At 42.7% G+C, this 19,092-nt stretch overlaps 1 protein-coding gene and 1 long non-coding RNA gene across 3 annotated transcripts in view; both read left to right on the top strand.

The window, feature by feature from the left end:
* Positions 1 to 4,349, top strand: part of TDP1 (tyrosyl-DNA phosphodiesterase 1) — a 92,955-nt gene extending 88,606 nt beyond the window's left edge. Inside the window, exon 16 of one of the 2 annotated variants that reach the window (XM_028850203.2) lies at positions 4,002 to 4,275. In XM_028850203.2, the coding sequence (XP_028706036.2) occupies positions 4,002 to 4,075 (74 nt within the window). In that variant the 3' untranslated portion in view covers positions 4,076 to 4,275. 2 annotated transcript variants of the gene reach the window in all.
* Positions 4,350 to 10,833: 6,484 nt separating this feature from the next.
* LOC114679619 (uncharacterized) lies at positions 10,834 to 13,613 on the top strand. Its single transcript, XR_013396480.1, has 3 exons — positions 10,834 to 10,967; positions 11,656 to 11,756; positions 12,192 to 13,613. It is a non-coding gene; the product is annotated as an uncharacterized LOC114679619 (long non-coding RNA).
* Positions 13,614 to 19,092: the final 5,479 nt, after the last annotated feature.

The raw sequence follows: 19,092 nt of genomic DNA on the forward strand, positions 1-19,092 counted from the left end.
TAAGGAAATCTAGGATTGAAATTGATTCTTTTGAAATAAATAAGTACTGAGTTTCAGCAAGTTGAATTTATCCTCACACCAGTTAGATGGTTTTGTTCTGCTGTATATAGTCACAGATTAATATGTGCAGTTCACAGAGAAAGGTGTTAATGGGTTTCAGATAACATTGATACCACAATTACAAATAATTGCATTTCTACTAACTTGGTAAATCAGTGCAAAACACTTTAGAGCTTTCTTTGGCATTTCTAGCTGGCATGTCTCGTACATTCCTGGATTTCAGTGTAGGCCAATGTAAAATGGCATTGGATCTTTCAGGATAATTGGTTCATCTCTGGCATTCCACCCCGCCTCCACACCCTACTTTACTTATTCCTGGTATAAGAATTAAAAGTGACTGCTCAGGCAAAGACAGTGACAGTGGCTTCTGGAGGTCATACATCAAGTTTTGCGTAGAGATGACAGTGGAAAATGTATGTGTGAGTGTTCAGGCCTACGGGTGAGAGCAGAGTCGTAAGTCTGGCCATTTCTTAGGGGGTTGGAGAAAAGACCTTATTACCTGGCTAAACAGGATTTTGTACTTCACTTGGATTTATCTGATTATTCAAAAAAAAAGAAACTGTTAAGACCTACATAGTACATAGGGTGACAGTCCTTATCCTCTGTGAATTGAGGGAGGTGAGTAATCGCAATAGCAGCTAGCATTCATTAAGTACTTTTGTGTACCAGGAACTCATACAAGCACTTGGCATGAGTTAATTCATTGTATCCTCACAACCCCATGAGGCAAGTACGATGGTACAATCCCCAGTTTCTAGATGAGGAATCTAGGGCACTCAGAGTAACTTGGTCAAGGCCCCATTGGCAGTCTGGTTCCAGTGCCCACACCCCCTTTCCTGTTACATGGTACTGCCTCCCTGTGGAGGGCTAAGTTCTAGAGTTAACAAAGAGGCAGTAGAGGCACACAGTATGACCGCAGGGAGAGATGGGACAGAGACTCTGTATATAAAGAGATCAAAACCGCATGGGCTGTCATTTTCATCCTTCCAACCATGGCCTTAATGTAGGCCTCCTCTTTCTCACCCAGCCTTGCTTGCTTGTTCACCTTCCCAGTTCTGGTCTCCTCCCACTGGAAGCCATCCTCTACGGTGCTACCATGCACATCTGGTCATGACCCTCCCCTCTTTTAAATTCTTCCACTAAAGTCCAGAAAAAAGCCAGCTTCCCATCCCCTGTAGCCTTGAATCCCAAACTCTGACTGCATCAAGATCATCTTTAGAATTTGATAAAAATGCATATTGCCAGGCCACAACCCAGACCTACTGAAACAAGATCTCTGTGCATGTGTCCCTTGGAAATGTTCTCTAACAGGGTGCCCAGCGTTTCTCATGTCAGCCAGGTTAGGGGACTGCTACACAGACATGGAAAAGGTCAGAACTCCACATCTGTGGCATGCCTGCTTGTCTGTTTTCCCCACTGGACTAGAAGCCCTGTGAGGTCTCATGCGTGGCTTATTCCCCTCTATCCATAGCACCTAGCAAATCTCTAGCACCTAGCCAGCATGCAACAAATGTTTTGAATATGTGCATGAATTATTACAAGGCAAGTTGTCCTCTCATGGGACAATTTAGGAAGATTGCTTAAAGCAGGTTTTCTTCTCAACCGGTGAGTATTAATGCTGATTTCCAGGAGTGATGAGTTAAAAGAACCACAACCACCTTCTTTTCTCCTCCTATGATTATTTTTCTAGCTTTGCCTCCAGGTAGTGATGCGCTTTTCAGCCAGCTGTAGACATGCTACTCATTTAAACAGCAGAGTTTAGTTTTTGTATTGGAAAGGCTAAAAACTCAAAAAGCAGAGCTACAGGGAATTTGCCAACAGAGTGGTTACCAGGTCCTTGCTTGGTCATTTATGACCTAATTTTGAGGGAGAGGAGTAAATGCAACAGTGATCTTTAAGTTACTGGCTGAGTGGTAAATGCTTGCATCAAAAATCCTGCATTGCTGAACAGTATGTCTAATAGCACTCATATCTCATATAGCAAGAATCAGGTGTCGTTGGCCTTGGGAATGAAGCAGAGCTGATGTTACCCAACAGACTAGCATACAGGAAAAGATGGGTAATAACAGAAGTCCAAGCACAGATGGAGTTTCCAGTGGAAGAGAGCAAGGGCTTATTGAGGCCAATGAGTGCAATGGGGAGTCAGAGCTGTCAGCCCTGCCAGAGTCTCAGCTTCTTAGGAAACAAACATGCAACACAGACCCAGGTGTATGGCTCTCTAACAAGCTTGTTTAGTTAACAAAGAAGTGTCTGATTTCATGCTTTCAAACCATCCCAAAGCCAGAGACGGACAGTGTTCTGATGATTTGCTGCCATCTTTGGTATTTTTTCCCACCTATCCTGCTGGGTGCTGCTGTTCGTATGATGGCTCTGAACAAACAGTGAGGCTGCAAGAAGACAGCAGCAGATACCATTGTTTGCCAGACCTTCCTGTGACCTACCATCTGCCTCTATTCAAGAGAAAGGGAAAGGTTGCCCCAGAGGCGAGTTTGCAGTTGGGAGACACTACTTTAACTTGGTGGTCCAGGCCAGACCCGCCAAGAGGCAGTTTACAATACGCATTCCAGCCCCTTGAAGTTTCTCTGTAACACTTACCAAGACAATAATATGGGGAGTTATTTTTAATCCTTGTGATGTATTTACGATCTACCCATATTATAGTTCTTTTGAAATGGTTTGACTCTAGCAGTGGCAATGTGTGGTAAAAGTGATTTGTTGAAATGTTTTCAATTTCTGAAACATCAGTTAAAATGAAGAAAAGTTCACACTTATTGAGCACCTACAACAGGAGCTTTCACAGATGTTCTCATTTGTGCTCCACAGTAATCCCTGGCAGTTGCTAACGTAATTAATTCCCATTCCATAGAGGAGGAACTTGATGCCATAACTCATAGGCCTTCCCTAGGATATTAAGAGGGACAGAGGTAGACTTGACATGGTCCTCAGTGTTCTTTCCATTGTACCATACCCAGGCGTGTTGCTTTCTTCAGCTTTGGTCTACAGTTATTTATACAGAGACCTTCATGTTTCCTAAATTATTAACCCTTAACAATAGAACAAAAACATTTTACAGATGTGACTCTGGGCCTCTTGGTTACATTTGACCAGCTGAGAGCTGCACCCGTGGCTGCACCAACCACTACTGTTGCTTTCTTCTGCTTCCTAAAAGAAGAAAGGAATTGCTGCCCTTTGTTAGGCCTTTTCTGTCTGCCAGATACAATGTCTATGTGGATTTTTCTCAGTCCTCGTGACAGCTCCACAACATAGGTACAGATAAGGAACCTGGGGTTCAGGTTAAAGTGATTTGTCAATGTGACACAGCTAGTAAGTGGCAGCACCAGGATTCGCGCCTGTGTCTCTGACTGCCTCCCTGTATTAGTCTGTCCTCACACTGCTAATAAAGACATACTGGAGACTGGGTAATTTATAAAGGAAAGAGGTTTAATTGACTCATCGTTCCACATGGCTATGGAGTCCTCACAATCATGGTGGAAGGCGAAGGGGAAGCAAGACACGTCTTACATGGTGGCAGGCAAGAGAGAGCTTGTGTAGGGGAATTCCCCTTTATAAAACTGTCAGATCTTGTGAGACGTATTCACTATCATGAAAATAGCATGAGAAAGACCCACCCCCATGATTCAGTTACCTCCACCAAGTCCCTCCCACAACACGTGGGAATTATGAGAGCTGCAATTCAAGATGAGATTTGGATGGGGACACAGCCAAACCTTTTCATTCCCCATGTTCACTCACCCTAGTGTCCTGATAGGAACCTTTGCTAAAAGCTGTTGTCTGAAGGGGGAAAATCTTCTGGGCTTGGTTCAGAAAATATTCTACCACAGTTTAGAGAGTCAAGCACATAAGTGCTTTTATGCCATCAGGTGAGTGCATTTTCTATGATCCTATTCAAATAAATATTACATAATGTGTTTTTCCCCCAGATCGGCCATGGATATGGAACATTCCTTATGTCAAAGCACCGGATACGCATGGGAACATGTGGGTGCCCTCCTGAGAATCTTGAGGCACTGTGAAATTTAAGTGTAAGACATTGAGCCACAAACATGGACTCTCTTCTTTGTACTGGATGTTCACTTCCCTTAAAGTCTTACTTGTACCCCACAAAATCTGCAAAGGTCACTCTGATGAATGGATGTTGGTTATACTTTTAATGGACATTAACATTCTCAATAAAAAAAAGTATTATTTTCTTAATCCACTTTTATATGTTTTGGAAAGAAAACTAGTGAACTTCTCTATGCCAAAAATATGTACTGGTTGAGTATCCCCTGTCTGAAATGCTTGGGACCAGAAGTGTTTCAGATTTTGGATTTTTTTGAATTTTGGAATATTTGCAAATGCATAATGAGATATCTTGGGGATGGGACCCAAATCCAAACACAGAATTCATTTATGTTTCATATACACCTTATAGACAATAACCTAAAGGTGGTTTTATATATTTTAAGTAATTTTATGCATGAAACAAAGTTTTGACAGCCTTTTGACCATGATTCATCACATGAGGTCAGGCATGGAAATTTTCACTTGGAGCATCATGTCAGCACTCAAAAAGTTTTGGATCTTGGAGCATTTCAGATTTTCAGATTAGGGATGCTCAGCCTGTATAGATATAAAATTATCCTCACAGTGACTTAGAATCTCTTGGTGCTGTCAGCTGTTGGGAACTGAAGACTGACTTTGTGCTTCCACCCTCCATCCAGAAAGGCACCCTTCATTCCACCAGAACTTTACCCAGGAAGAACGTGATCATTTCCTTTTTCACCCATGCCCTCTCTCAGCTTTCTGAGTACGTCTTGTGGGGTCGCTGGAGGTGATCCTAGGGGATGCCGGTAGGATCTGTCTCGGAGACTGATGTGCCGTTTCAGTCCCCTGCAGCTAAGAATTGTATTGACTGTCCTCACAGCAGCTTTTCATAGCTTTCAGCTTCAGCTTTACGAGGCTTCTCTCTCCCTGGCACCCTGCTGGCTGCCTCACTGCTTAGTCCCATCAAACCCAAACACCTGCCCAGGGTAAATGAGTGTCTCTTCTATCCCCAGAAATTTCCATAGAGAACAGCTCATAGAAACATCCAAAAGCACACAAGTATTTTGGGAAAAATCCTAAAAGGTGACTTAATTTGGTGCCTTAAATTCACCAGTGAGGAAGCTAAGGCCTAGAAGGTTAAGGGTGTCCCCAGGGCCACATAGCCAGCTGGGCTCAGAGCTTCAGTGTCTTTGTGCTTTGTGTGCATTGCGTTCTCCCTAGAGTGCTTTAGACCTTGTTTGTTTTCTGCATGAGGCTGATTTCCAGTTTGTCATCAACCTCTTTATCTTATAATTTAAAAGGATAGAGTTGAATGTTAGTCTTGAAAGATTTGCTAAAGTAGTCTTTCAAATGTTCATCAGAGGCCTAGGATTTTCCAAAAGTACCTTAGGAACCTTGTAGGCTGCAGTGGGGGTGTGGCGATAAAGGAGGAGGCAGGGAGACAGGGCTGCAGGGCCTCCCACCTTCCCACAGACAAGCTCTGCTTTATCTGTTTTACATACTGGGATTCTGTAAAGGATATTATCTGGGGTTTTGCATGTGTTTGTCTGTGTTCAGCTTTTTAAAAATAAACTTGAAAAGCTACTGAATTAATTTAACCAGTTTATTTTGCAGGTAAGAAAACTAAGCCTTAAACCTTTTGTGACCCTCCCCTCTATGTACGAAAACATTCCAACTCAACATCAGATGAGCCCAACAGCCATAAAAGGAAACAGGGAGAGCCCAGGGCTGGTAGTGAAAGCCGACATCATGGTGGGGCTGGCACGGCAGTTTAATCCGAGCGTCCAAAGGACTGTGGCAAAGAATGTGCGATTCTCACCATGCACTGGTCCCACCCAGGTTGGGGCAGGGGCAGCATAGGCTTCTGGGTAGTGCCGGGCAAGCCTCGCAGTCAGCAGGGCATCCTCATCACAGCTGCAGTCAGTTGGCCTGCTCTGGAGCAGGACCCAGCTAATCAAGACGATGGTGGCAGATTGACAGCTAGACAATGACTGTGTGGGGTCACATGGGTACATTGCTTATCTGATCCACATAACAGCACAAGGAGGCAGATTGGCAAAGTGGGTCAGAGCTCAGAGCTGGAGTCAGGTGGCCAGGGTTTGAATCTCAGCTCTGCCACTTACTGGCTGTGCAGACTAGACCAAGTTATGTAACTTCTCTGTGCCATGGTCCCCCACCTACAAAATGAAAGAGGTGGTAATAATACCCTTTGTAGAGGGTTGATGTGTCTGGTGACTTAGTACCTATAAAGTGTTAAGCCACACCCGCACAGCATGAAAATAGTACAAGTGCTTGCTGCTGTCACTGTTACAGGTAGGTCATTAGGATTGTCTATATTTTCCAGAAGGAAATTCAAAAGGTAAAATGCTTGTCCAAGGTCATGCTTCTAGAAAATGTGCTTTAGCAGCACCTGAACTCAGGTCAGACAGCACCCAAAGCCTCTTCTGCTAACTGCTGGACTGTACGACCAGAGCTCCTGGGCAGTGGGGTAGGCTATATGTAAGGAGATGGACTGTTTTTCCCCCAATCTATTGTGGATAACATTTTTAGAATATAAAGTCAGGTGCTTGGATTGTCTCAACACTGTCAATTGCTATGGAGGTTTCTGAATGCTTGCTTTGACTTTCTGAACTCCGCACCAGCCGGCCTTGCTGAGTCTCCATTTCCAGATGGGCCCTCCCAGGCCTAGAGGAGTACTACTCCAAGTCTGGCAGTAGTACTCACACTTGGAATAGTATTCCTCTAGGCCCTGGGGGGGCCCACCTGGACATGGAGAGAGAAGTTCTGCAGAATGGGCTGAATAGATAACATTGAAGTCACATTAGGGAAAGTCATGGTCAAGGAATTTACACTTGGTAGGTGTCCAGGCCCAACCCCTGACACCAGTGCTGTGCCCCTTGCCAAGCTGAGGGGCCTAGGGAACGGCAGGGCTGAGCCAGGCCACTGGGGGTAGGGTCACTACCCTGTGCTTTCTGGCACAGCTGATGGCACACATGGGAAGTCAAGTAACTCCCCAAGAAAAATCAAAAACACGTGGGAACACAGAAAACAAGCAGTTCTACTCAGAGGTCTTTTCTTTCTTCTTTTTTTTCTTTTTTTTAGGAGGGGGTGGGAGGGGTGAGGACTGACCACAGCATGCCTAATGTTTTTGAGGAAACTGTGCTTCTATCCTTCTCCCATTGAGGTTTAACAGTTACTTCTCCCTAACTGAGGAGACCCTCACCTCTGCTCTGTTGGCATGAAGCTGCATGCCCCTGATTTGGAAGGCTGTATTTTTCCACCTAACAGTAACAGCTTATGTTTCCTGAGTTCTTCCAATGTTTCAGTGCCTGTGCCTGAGTGCTTTACACTTAATCCTCCCATCAACCTCCTGAAGAATATACCATTATTAGCCCTATTTTCCTTCTTTCCTTTTTTCTTTTCTTTTCTTTTTTGGATAGAGTCTTGCTCTGTCACCCAGGCTAGAGTGCAGTGGCACAATCTCAGCTCACTGCAAACTCCACCCCCCGGGTTCAAATGATTCTCCCAAGTAGCTGGGACTACAGGCACCTGCCACCACGCCCAGCTAATTTTTCTATTTTTAGTAGAGACGGGCTTTTGCCATGTTGCCCAGGCTGGTCTTGAACTCCTGAGCTCAAGCCATCTGCCTGGCTAGGCCTCCCAAAGTGCTGGGATTACAAGCATAAGCCACCATGCCCAGCCTTATTAGACCTATTTTACAGATGAGGAAACTGAGGTTCAAGGGAGTTAAATAACTTAAAGCCCCCAGTAAGCAATGGAACCAAGACTCTGCTGTCTCGAAAGTGCACACCTTCCTGTATCGCACTACACACAAGTTGAGCTTGGTTTTCCTGGATTCTTTTTTTTTTTTTTTTTTTTTTTTTTTTTGAGACGGAGTCTCGCTCTGCCGCCCAGGCTGGAGTGCAATGGCCAGATCTCAGCTCACTGCAAGCCCCGCCTCCCGGGTTCACGCCATTCTCCTGCCTCAGCCTCCCGAGTAGCTGGGACCACAGGCGCCCGCCACCTCGCCCGGCTAATTTTTTTTGTATTTTTAGTAGAGACGGGGTTTCACCGTGTTAGCCAGGATGGTCTCGATCTCCTGACCTCGTGATCCGCCCGTCTCGGCCTCCCAAAGTGCTGGGATTACAGGCTTGAGCCACCGCGCCCGGCCAAGTTTTCCTGGATTCTTTAGTGGAAGTTATAGAGTTATCCCTAATATAAATTACGTGATTTCCAGTGTGAATATGGTACTAACTCCATATTATGCCTAGGTCAGATCATCTTACAAAATCTTTGACAAATTTTCCAAGTTTAGTAGCCTACTTATTTCAAGCAAATCCAGGACAAAAGAGTACCATAAACTGTACAATTTCTTATTGTGTTTTTATCAACTAGTAAGTTAGGTGGCCATTGCTTATATAATAGGATTCACACATCCAAAAAATGAGAGATCAAAGGTGGTCTGTGGCCACATGCTCCTGGGAATGTCAGCAATGACATGACCAAAGCCTCCCTGGAGGCTGGTGATCAACTCTGAGCCTGGTCTGTGTCCACTAGTCCTTGAGCATTAACATTGGCCAGCCAGCACTGAGCACTTTGTGCCAGGAACTCTTCTATGTGTTTTGTGTTTATTTAATTTTCATAACCTTATCAAGGATGTACCGTCATTATCCCCATTTACAGACAGAAAAATTACAGTTATTTTTGAAAAGTCACATAGCTGGCAAGTGGTGGAGCTGGAATTTGAACCCAGGCATTTTAGCTCCAGAGTCATCCTATACTGCTCTGAGGATCCAGGCAGCAGATGTTCCCAAGGTCCAGCCAAGGGGCAGGTGATATGGTTTGGCTGTGTCCCCACCCAAATCTCATCTTGAATTGTACCTCCCATAATACCCACATGTCATGGGAGGGACCTGGTGGGAGGTAACTGAATCATGGGGGCGGGTTTTTCCCATGCTCTTCTTGTAATAGTGAATAAGTCTCATGAGAACTAATGGTTTTATAAATGGGAGTTTTCCTGCACGTGCTCTCTTGCCTGCCACCATGTTAAGATGTGCCTTTGCTTCTCCACCATCTGCCATGATTGTGAGGCCTCCCCAGCCACGTGGAACTGTGAGTCCATTAAACCTCTTTTTCTTTATAAATTACCCAGTCTCGGGTATTTTTTCATAGCAGTATGAAAATGGACTAATACACTTGGCATACGTGATATGTAACTATATATACAAGACTGGGTACGCCTTCATCCACTGTAACAGCAAATCATGGTTGACGTGACAGAACCAACTAGCAGCACATAAAGTCACCCACTAAATGTCGCATCAATATGCAGGACTGAGCCACTGAATTATTAAAGCCAGACCTGCAAGTAGAGTGGGCTCCTTTCAGGTAAGAGCATCAAGGGCTGAACGCTTTGCACTGTTAAGTATGATCTATTAAATTTTCTGAAACCCACCGTTTTTGTTGACTCGCTAGGTCTAAAGCACAGCGCTGGAGGAATGAGACCAGTGTCAGAAGAGAAGGCAGCATGGGAGATACCAGAGATGGGGAGGGCAAGAGGCAGCCCACAGTAGCAGGTGGTAGGTGGTGTGCAGACACAGGGCAGAGCCTGCAAGTCTTGGTGCAACTCCTGTCCTATATTTCACCGAGTTCCAATCAAGTCTGTTTTAAAGCAGAATTCAACTGATGTGTATAAATTATATTTTATTCACAGTAGGCCTAGAAGAAGCTCCGCAGTCTGACCAACTTTACGGTTCATGTATCTAAGGCACGTTTCAGTGTCTCCTGTTCCCTTTGTAGCAAGGTTTTCAAAGAGCCCCTTGCATTTTTTTTTTTTTTTAAAGAGATGGAATCTTGCTCTATCACCCAGGCTGGAGTGCTATGGCACGATCATCACTCACTGTGGCCTCAAGCAGTCCTCCCGCCTCAGCCTCCCCAATAGCTGGGATTACAGGTGCAAGCCACCACATGGCGTCCACTGCTTTTATTAAGAACTGGAAGGCATCTGGATCAGTCTCCTTTTTCAATACACACAAAGAGAAGCTTAGAAAGGAAAGGCAAAGGGGAAATTGCATCCATGGGGCATTTATTATGGGTAACTTAAATCATAATTTATGATCATAGGTAATTGTATATATATCTTCACACAATGGGGCAGGTGATACTATCTTCATTTTATTATATAGAGGGAAAAATAAGGTTCAGGGTTACACAGCTGGTTAATGAACAAGATCTGTGCCCCATCTGAGGTGCTAAGTCTGTCCTAGCTAAGCCAATGCTATCCCTTTCTGGACTTGAGGACGTAGATGATGCTACTGAATATGCCCTGGATGGCTATTTGCTCATAGGTTCTTTAGAAATTAACATGACAACTGAATGCTGATTTTGTTCTCATATAATTGACATTACTAACATTTAAAAGCCTCAAATGTTTGCTATTCAATATTTTATGAATATTTTTATGAAAGAATACATTAGGTTTCTTTTATGGTTACGAGAAACCAGGTTAATTAGATTTGTACAATGAACAAAAGTCTGGCCAGTGTGCTGGAGCCAGGGAATCCCTAATGTAACAGACTGTCTCCAACTTTCAGCTCTGCTTTCCAGAATATGGGCATCATTCTCAAGCAAGCTCTCCACACGTGGAGGCCAAGATTCCCCCATGGCGCTAGAATCCCATCTTTCTTCCAGCTCCACAGCCCCAGCAAAAGTCCCTGGACACATGGGATTGGCCATCTTGAGTCACAAGTCCGTTCCTGATCCAATTACTCCAGATCCTGGGGCTGCCCCTGATGGGGAGGGAGGGAGCAGATAGGAAGTTCTCCAAAGGGAGGCGGAAAATGCCCGATGTCTCCTCCAGGGTGAGAAGCATTCCTAGCTGACTTATTAATATTGCACCACAGAAACCTTATGCCTCTTAAATAATTTGTGCAAACTTGTAGAATTTATTGAAAAGCAAAAGGAAACCAAGTAGAGAACTATTTTTTAAAGTTTCTTGAAAAAGCCGCATAAATTAGTGAACCCTTGTGTCCTGCAACAGTGATTTTTTAAACTATAGGTCACCACCCTTTAGTGAATCCTAAAATCAATTTAAGGGTCATGACCAGCACTTTCTGTTTTTTGAGTCAGGGTCAGCACTGTCGCCCAGGCTGGAGAGGGCGAAATCAATTTAAAGAGTCATGACCAGCACTTTTTTTTTTTTCTTGAGACAGGGTCAGCACTGTCCCCCAGGCTGGAGTGCAATGGTGCAATCATAACTCACTGCAGCCTTGACCTTCCAAGCTCAAGCAATTCTCCTGCCTCAGCCTCCCGAGTAGCTGGGACTACAGGCACACACCACCACACCCAGCTAATTTTGGGGTTTTTTTTTTTTTTTTTTTTAAGTAGTGACAAGGTTTTGCCATATTGCCCAGGCTGGTCTGGAACTCTTGGAGTAAGCCACTGTGCTCACTCCATGACCAGCACTTTTTAATGAAAATATCTGTGTGTAGCACACAATAGACTGATTTTTGCTTCAATGTACATATCTATGTGTGTGTTCCTTTCCAGGTTCCCTCATTCATCCACCCTGAATGAAGACAGATACTCACCTGGTCATGGCCTGAGATCCAACCAAAGCCTGAGAGGTGACTCAGCCACCAGATACTCAGGTGACTTAGCCACAAGACACTCAGGGTTCATTAGAATTGTCTAGTCCCAGCTCTGCTTCCTCCAAGCTGTGAGACCTCGAGGCACTGCAGTAACGCCTCTGAGTCTTCCTGTTCTCATTTGAAGGACAGGACTAATACCTGTCCTTCCTGCCTCATGGGGTTGTTACAAGGATCAAATGAAGTGGTGCTCTTGACCAGTGGCAAGAACTTCAGAAATGTGGGTTGTAATGATTTGTATTTGTTAGCAGTAAATAAAAGTGCTTGGAACCAACTGGCAGCCTCTGGGGCAATTAGGTGTAGAAAATAAAACCCATGCCTTTTGGAAACTAGCATTCTTCCACATATATTGCTTCCAGACTACTAAATGGAAGTTGTTTCTGGAAGATTGATAGATTTAAAAATTTTGGCCTTAGAGCCCCTTTTTGCATCCCACAGAAAGGGGCTCCGCTCACAAGGAAGTCTTCACCCCTAGACTGAGCCTCCCAGCAGCACACCCTGAACAACTCTGCAGAGCTAACCAGTGCACTTCCTGTCCTGCAAGTACCGTTACTGATACCTGCTGCCTCCCAGAAAGAAGTGGCAGCATCTGATTGGTGGGGTTGGGGGAATTAGGGAATGCATGTTAATGTGAACCCCAAGAGTGAGTTGATAGCTGGTGAAGAGGGAGAAGGTAGAGGTGAGGGCCTTTAGGTTGGCCGGCTGGGCTGGCCTCGCAGTCAGTAAAGCCCCTCATGCAGAGCCACTCATCTCCTGCTGGGAACCGCTGACCTTTTGGTTCAGATGCCTGATGTAAACTCACCGATATGGGAGGGGAGGATCTGAATGGGTAGGAGGAAGCAGGGAAAGTTACTAGGACAGATAGATTCTAAGGCTTATCTGAAAGGAAGGAAGGAGTTGTGATGTGCTACCTGGGAGGTCCAAGGGAGAAGGGCCTGGGCAGTGTGCACCACTGGTGAGGGTGTGAAAAATGGGCTGGTGACTGGCCACCGAATGGCTTGGGGAGAAGTGGCCGGAGAGAGGGTCACCTGTGTGGTGGGAAGGGTCAGACAAGTGTTTTTACATGTTATGAGAATGTCTACGTTTGACACAAGAAACTCCTAAGTTTGCAAAGAAAGGATACACAGCCACCTTCCTTCGATATCAGAAACAACATGCTGGGGATTAAAAATAATTACTTGGCCAAGAACCTTACCATTTACCAGAATGCATCCATGCAGTAAATATTTGGATGTCTATTACGTGCCTGGCATGTCCCATTTCACCCACAGGACGAAGTCCATTTTATAAATGAAGAAACTGAAGCTCAAAAGTATGTGAATCTGTCTGAGGTTTCAGTCTTCTTAAAGATGAGAGCAAACTTCTGCTTCTTGTTCTCCTCTAATACCATAGCACACTCAAGAAATGAGCATCTTTAGTTGTGCTTGGATTGGCCGAATCTGCCTTTAGGTAGAGGAGCAGACTTAATGGCTTTAATGAGCCACTTAACTACTTTCTAGAGACAACCTGGAGATGCTTTTGAAGAGCCCAGTCTGAGACCTGGTTCCATTTTTCCATTCCTTCTGTGTCCCTGCCCCCAACCCCACCCCCAGAACACATTTGGCAGTGAAGGGGCTCCAATTCCTGTTCTTGGGAGTGGCACCCACTTGTGCTCAAAGTAGACTTAAGTGGCTTGAAAGTTAAGTGCAAGGGTCGGGAGAAGGACTTGACTGCATGAGGGAACTTTTAGAGGTTATAGAAATGTTTCTACCGTAATTGTGGCATTTGTAACATTTAATAAAACTTGAATTATATACTAAATTGGTAATTTTTATTGGATGTAAATTATAGTTCAATAAAGCTGATTTTTAAAACACTCAATGTAAGTCCTGACATGTGCATTTGTGGTATGTAAATTCTACATCAGAAAGGAAAAAACTAAACAGTTGTTGAATTCCAGTTAATGATACACATGCTGAAGTATTTAGGGGCAAGTATATGGATGTCAGCAGTTTACTCTGAAATGCATAAGATGTAAGATATATTAATGGACAAGTAGATACATGATCAAGCAAGTATAGAAAAATTTAATTGTCCAATCTCAGTGGTCAATTTGCAAGCTGCCATTGTAAAATTCTTTGATATGTTTGAAAATGTCATTATACAATGTTGGGGGAAACCAGGTGACTTCAGGTTTTTCGCAGAGCCAAAGAGTTCCTATTGGACCAACTCTTTAGCAAATAAAAACTGTAAGCTCTGGAAAAAAACCTTCTTTAAAAACCAACTTCTTAAGATACTGAAATAGACCAAAAGCAGGCAGATACTGGAGAGGAGTCAGTAACTGGAGGACGAGCACCGGACTGTGTGAGTTTCCTGTTTTTTACCACCGTTAGCCTGAGACCAGGTGTCCATGCACCTTGCAGGACAGGTAAGCCTCCAGTGTACAATCTACAGTCTCGCTGGCTTGAGGAACCAGAGTAGAGTTCAGAGCACCACAGCCTCTCAAGAGTAAAGGGGGAAATAACAGAAAGGCAAGCTAAAGGGGGGATTCCTAAATTCTGTATATAAACTGCCCAAATCTCTAGCTGACCACTGAACTATGCATGCAGGACTAAGGCTAAAAGAACTGAACTAAAAGTTGAACTACTTCCCACTGCAGGGGAGACAGTTTTATCGCTGAGTTCAACCAAGTTAACTGCATGTTTTAAAATAATAATTCTTTTCAGAGGAATATAAGAGAATCCCGAGTTTCTACAGTACAACATAAATTATACACTAAATACAATGTCTAGGATACAATCCAAAGTTACTCACTATCTGAATAAAAAAATGTTGCCTCATTCTCAAGAGAAGAGACAAAGGAGATCAACCCCAAGAAGTTCTAGTCAAAGCTATTAAAGCAACTATTAAAACTCTGCAAGACTATAAAAAAAAAAAAAAGTTCAAATAGTAATGGCCGAAAAAACTCCCAGATTTGGTGACAGACATAAATTTACAGATTCAAGAAGTTCAGTGAATAATAAGCAGGATTAATACAAAGAAAACCCCATCTAGCTGCATCATAGTCTACTGAAGACCAAACTTAAAGAGAAAACATTGAAATCAGCAACAGGAAACTAGGGAGTAATGATTCAAATGACTGCTGACCTCTCTTTAGAAACATTGGAGGCCAGAAGACAGTGCAACATCATCTTTAACACGCCGAAAGGAAAAAAACAAAAAGTCACCCCAGAGATCTGTATCTAGCAAAAATATATTTCAAGAATGAATTAAAAAAAAAAAACTAATATTTTCAGATAAAAGGAAACTAAGAGAATTTGCAGATCTAAATTACAAGAAATGCTAGAGGAAGTTCTTCAGGCTAACAGGAGATTTTACCAGAGGGAAACTCAAATCTTTAAGAAGGAATAAAGGCCACTGAAAATAGTAAACATCCGAGTAAATACAAAGGATGTCTTCTTTCTTTCTCTTTAAACTTTGTATTACTGTTTAAACAACAGGCAGGCATGGTGGCTCACACCTGTAATCCTAGCGCTTGGGGAGGCCAAGGCAGGTGTATCACGAGAACAAGAGATCGAGACCATCCTGGGCAACATGGTGAAACCCCGTCTCTACTAAAAATAAAATTAGCTGGGCATGGTGGCATGTGCCTGTAGTCCCAGCTACTCGGGAGACTGAGGCAGGAGAATAGCTTGAGCCCAGGAGGTGGAGGTTGCAGTGAGCCGAGATTGCGCTACTGCACTCCAGCCTGGCGACAGAGTGAGACTCCATATCAAAAAAAAGTAAGTAAATAAAAATTGGTGGGATTTTAGCATATGTAGATAATTTGAATGACAATCATGGCATAATAGATGCAGAGAAGGGAAAAGGAAAGGACCCTTTACAGTAAGCTATCTGTATTTTATCCAAAGTGATACAATGTTAGTTAGCTCTTAGCTGCGAAACATTCATCCCTAGAGCAACCACTTAATGTAAAGGTAGAGCTAGAAAGCCAATAGATAAAAATGTCTGCTCTGAGAAAGACACTATTAAGAGAATAAAATGACCAGCCACAGACTGGGAGAAAATATTTGCACAACAGTTATCTGATAAAGCCTTGTTAACCAAAATATACAAAGAATTTTTACAATTCAACAATGAGAAAACAATGAGATTAAAAGATGGGCCAAACCAGGAGTTTGAGACCAGTCTGGGCAGCAAGGAAAAAAAAAAACTTGGCACGGTGGTCCATGCCTGTAGTCCCAGCTACCTGAGAGGCTGAGGCAGAAGGATCACTTGAGCCTAGGAGTTCAAGGCTATAGTGAGCTATGATCGTGCCCCTGAATTCCAGCCTGGGCAACTGTCCCTTAAAAAGAAATAGGCTAGAGACACCTCACCAAAATATACAAGTGGCAAATACACATAGGAAAAGATGCTCCACACATCATATGTCATCAGAGAAGTATAAATTAAGACAATGAGATACCACTACACATTTATTAGAATGGCCAAAATCCAGAACACTGACATCACCAAATGCTGGCAAGGATATCGAGCAACAGCAACTGTCATTTATTGCTCATGGGAATGCAAAATGGTACAGCCACTTTGGAAGACAATTTGGCAGCTTCTTATAAAACTAAATATAGTTGCCATATGATCCAGCAATTGCACTTCTTAATATTTACCCAAAGGAGTTGAAAACTTATGTCCACACAAAAACCTGCACACAGATGTTTATAGCAGTTTTATCCATAACTGCCAAAACTTGGCAGCAACCAAGATGTTCTTTAATAGGTGAATGGATAAATAAGCTGTGGTACATCCAGATAATTGAATATTATCCAGCACTCTTCAGAAAATGAGCTGTCAAGCCATGAAAAGACACAGAGGAATCGTAGATCCACGTTGCCAGGTGATAGGAACCAATATGAAAAGACTACATACTGTATGATTATACCTATGTGACATTCTGGAAAAGACACAACTTTGGAGACAGTTGAAAGACCAGAGGTTGCAGGAGTGGAGGTGGTAGGATGAATAGGCAGAGGCTAGAGGATTTTTAGGGCAGTGAAGCTACTGTGTATGATACTATAATGGTGGACACATGTCATTATACATTTGTCCAAACCCATACAATGTACAGTACCAAAAGTGCACCCTAATACACACTATGGACTTCGATAATGTGTTAATGTAGATTCATCAGTTATAACAAATGGACCACTCTGTTGGGAGATATTGATAGTGGGGGAGGCTATGTGTGTGTGTGGGAGCAGGAGTATTTGGGAAATGTGTACCTTCCTCTCAATTTTGCTGTGAACTTAAAACTGCTCTGAAAAATACTCTATTAACTAAAAAAGACCCAGTTAATCCAAAAGATGTCAGGAAAGGTAGAACAGAGAAGCCAAAAATAGTGGGGACAAACTAGACAAATAGTAAAATGGCAGACTTAAGTCCAGTCGTATAAACAACTACATTAAATGTAAATGGTCTCTATCTGCACTAGGATGGCAGCCACAGGCCACGTGAGATACTTGTTAATTGACATTAAATAAAATTTAAATCAGTCTCTTCATTGCACTAGCCACATTTTAAGTGCTCAGTAGTGACTCCCGTATTTCACTAGTATATTGAACAGCACATATATAAAATATTTCCATTATCACATAAATTCTATTGACCAGCATTGGTCTGGTCAATCATGGAGATTATCAGAACTGACACAAATCCCCCCAAAAAGACCCAACTGCATGCTGTTCACAGCAAGTCCACTTAAAATACGTAAACTATGCAGATAAGTTAAAAGTAAATGGATGGGAAAAGATACCATGCAAATGTCAAGCAGAAGAATGTGGTGACTGGATTAATATCAGATAAAGTAAACTTCAAGGCAAAGGGTATTACCAGAGATAAAGAGGGACATTTCATATTAATAAAAGGGTCACTACACCAGGAAGATAAAATAATTATCAATACATATGTTTAATATCAGCTTAAAAGTACATGAAACAAGTGACATAAAGGTAGAAATAGATGATTACATAGAGCTGGTGATTTTAAATATTCCTCTCACCAATCAATAGAATACATAGAGCAAATGTCAGTAAAGATAGATCGTATAAACACCATCAATTACTTTTAACTGACATTTATAGAACACTATAGCCAACAACTGCAGAATACACATTCTTTTCAAGTGCACATAGTACATTCACTAAAATAGACCATCTGGCTGGACCATGAAATAAGTCTCAACAAATTTAGGAAGATTGAAAACATACTGAATATGGTTCTCTGAACACACTGGAAATAAGTTAGAAATAAATAATGTGTCCTTTTTAAACTCCAGATATTTGGAAATTAAGCAACACACTTTTAAATAATTCATGTGCCAAAAAAAAAATCAGAAAATAATTTGAATAAAATATGAAAATACAATATACCAAAATTTTTAGGATGCAGCTAGCACCAGGCTAACAGGGAAAGGTAAAGTTTAAAAATACTAATGAGACAGCCAGGTGGGAGGGGGTCGCTGGAGAAGCTCCAACTAGCCTGCCCACTGAGGTGGAGCTGGAGCCTGGGGAAGTTCACCACCCTTGCAGCAGGGAGGAGCCCGACCCCTCCTCTTCCTGTGTGGAACCTGGGATTCAAGCTGTCGGCGGGAAGCGCTGTAGCAGGGACTCTGGTCTAGAGAGAGTGCCTGCTTCTCCCTTTTCTTCCTTTTCACCCAATAAAGCCCTGCTTTACCCTTCAAACCCTCCGCCAACCTAAATTTTCATGGTTGCAGGACGGACAAGGACCCCATCTTTAGCTGAACTAAGGAAAAGTCCTGCAACACTAACATTAGCAAAGAAGAAAGGTCTAAAATTGGTGATCTAAACATCCACCATAAGAAGCTAGAAAAAGAAGAGTAAATTCAGAAGTGGAAGAATAAAAAGAATAGAGTGGAAACCCCAAGTACAACTTATCCCAGATATGCAAAATTGGCTTAACTAACATTAGAAAGGCAATCAATGAAATACAACATATTAACAGAATAAAGGAGAAAACTATATGATCATCACCATAGATGCAGATAAGGCATTTGAAAAAATCAGTACTCATTTATGCTTCATTAAAAACAAAAAACTCAGAAAACTAGAAACAATAATAAAAGGAAACTTCCTTAATCCGATAGTTCCTATGAAAACCCCACAGCTAACATTATATAAATGATGATAAAAGGAAAGTTTTCTCCTAATATCATAAGACAAGGATATCTGCTTCCACTTCTATTGAGTAATATACTGAGGCTCTAGCCATTACAGACAAGAGGGGGAAAAGATGATAAAGATCAGGAAGAAAAAAGCAAACCTTGTAGATGACATGATTATTTACA

The sequence above is a fragment of the Macaca mulatta genome, chromosome 7, assembly GCF_049350105.2.
Source record: "Macaca mulatta isolate MMU2019108-1 chromosome 7, T2T-MMU8v2.0, whole genome shotgun sequence".
Classification (NCBI taxonomy): Eukaryota; Metazoa; Chordata; class Mammalia; order Primates; family Cercopithecidae; genus Macaca; species Macaca mulatta.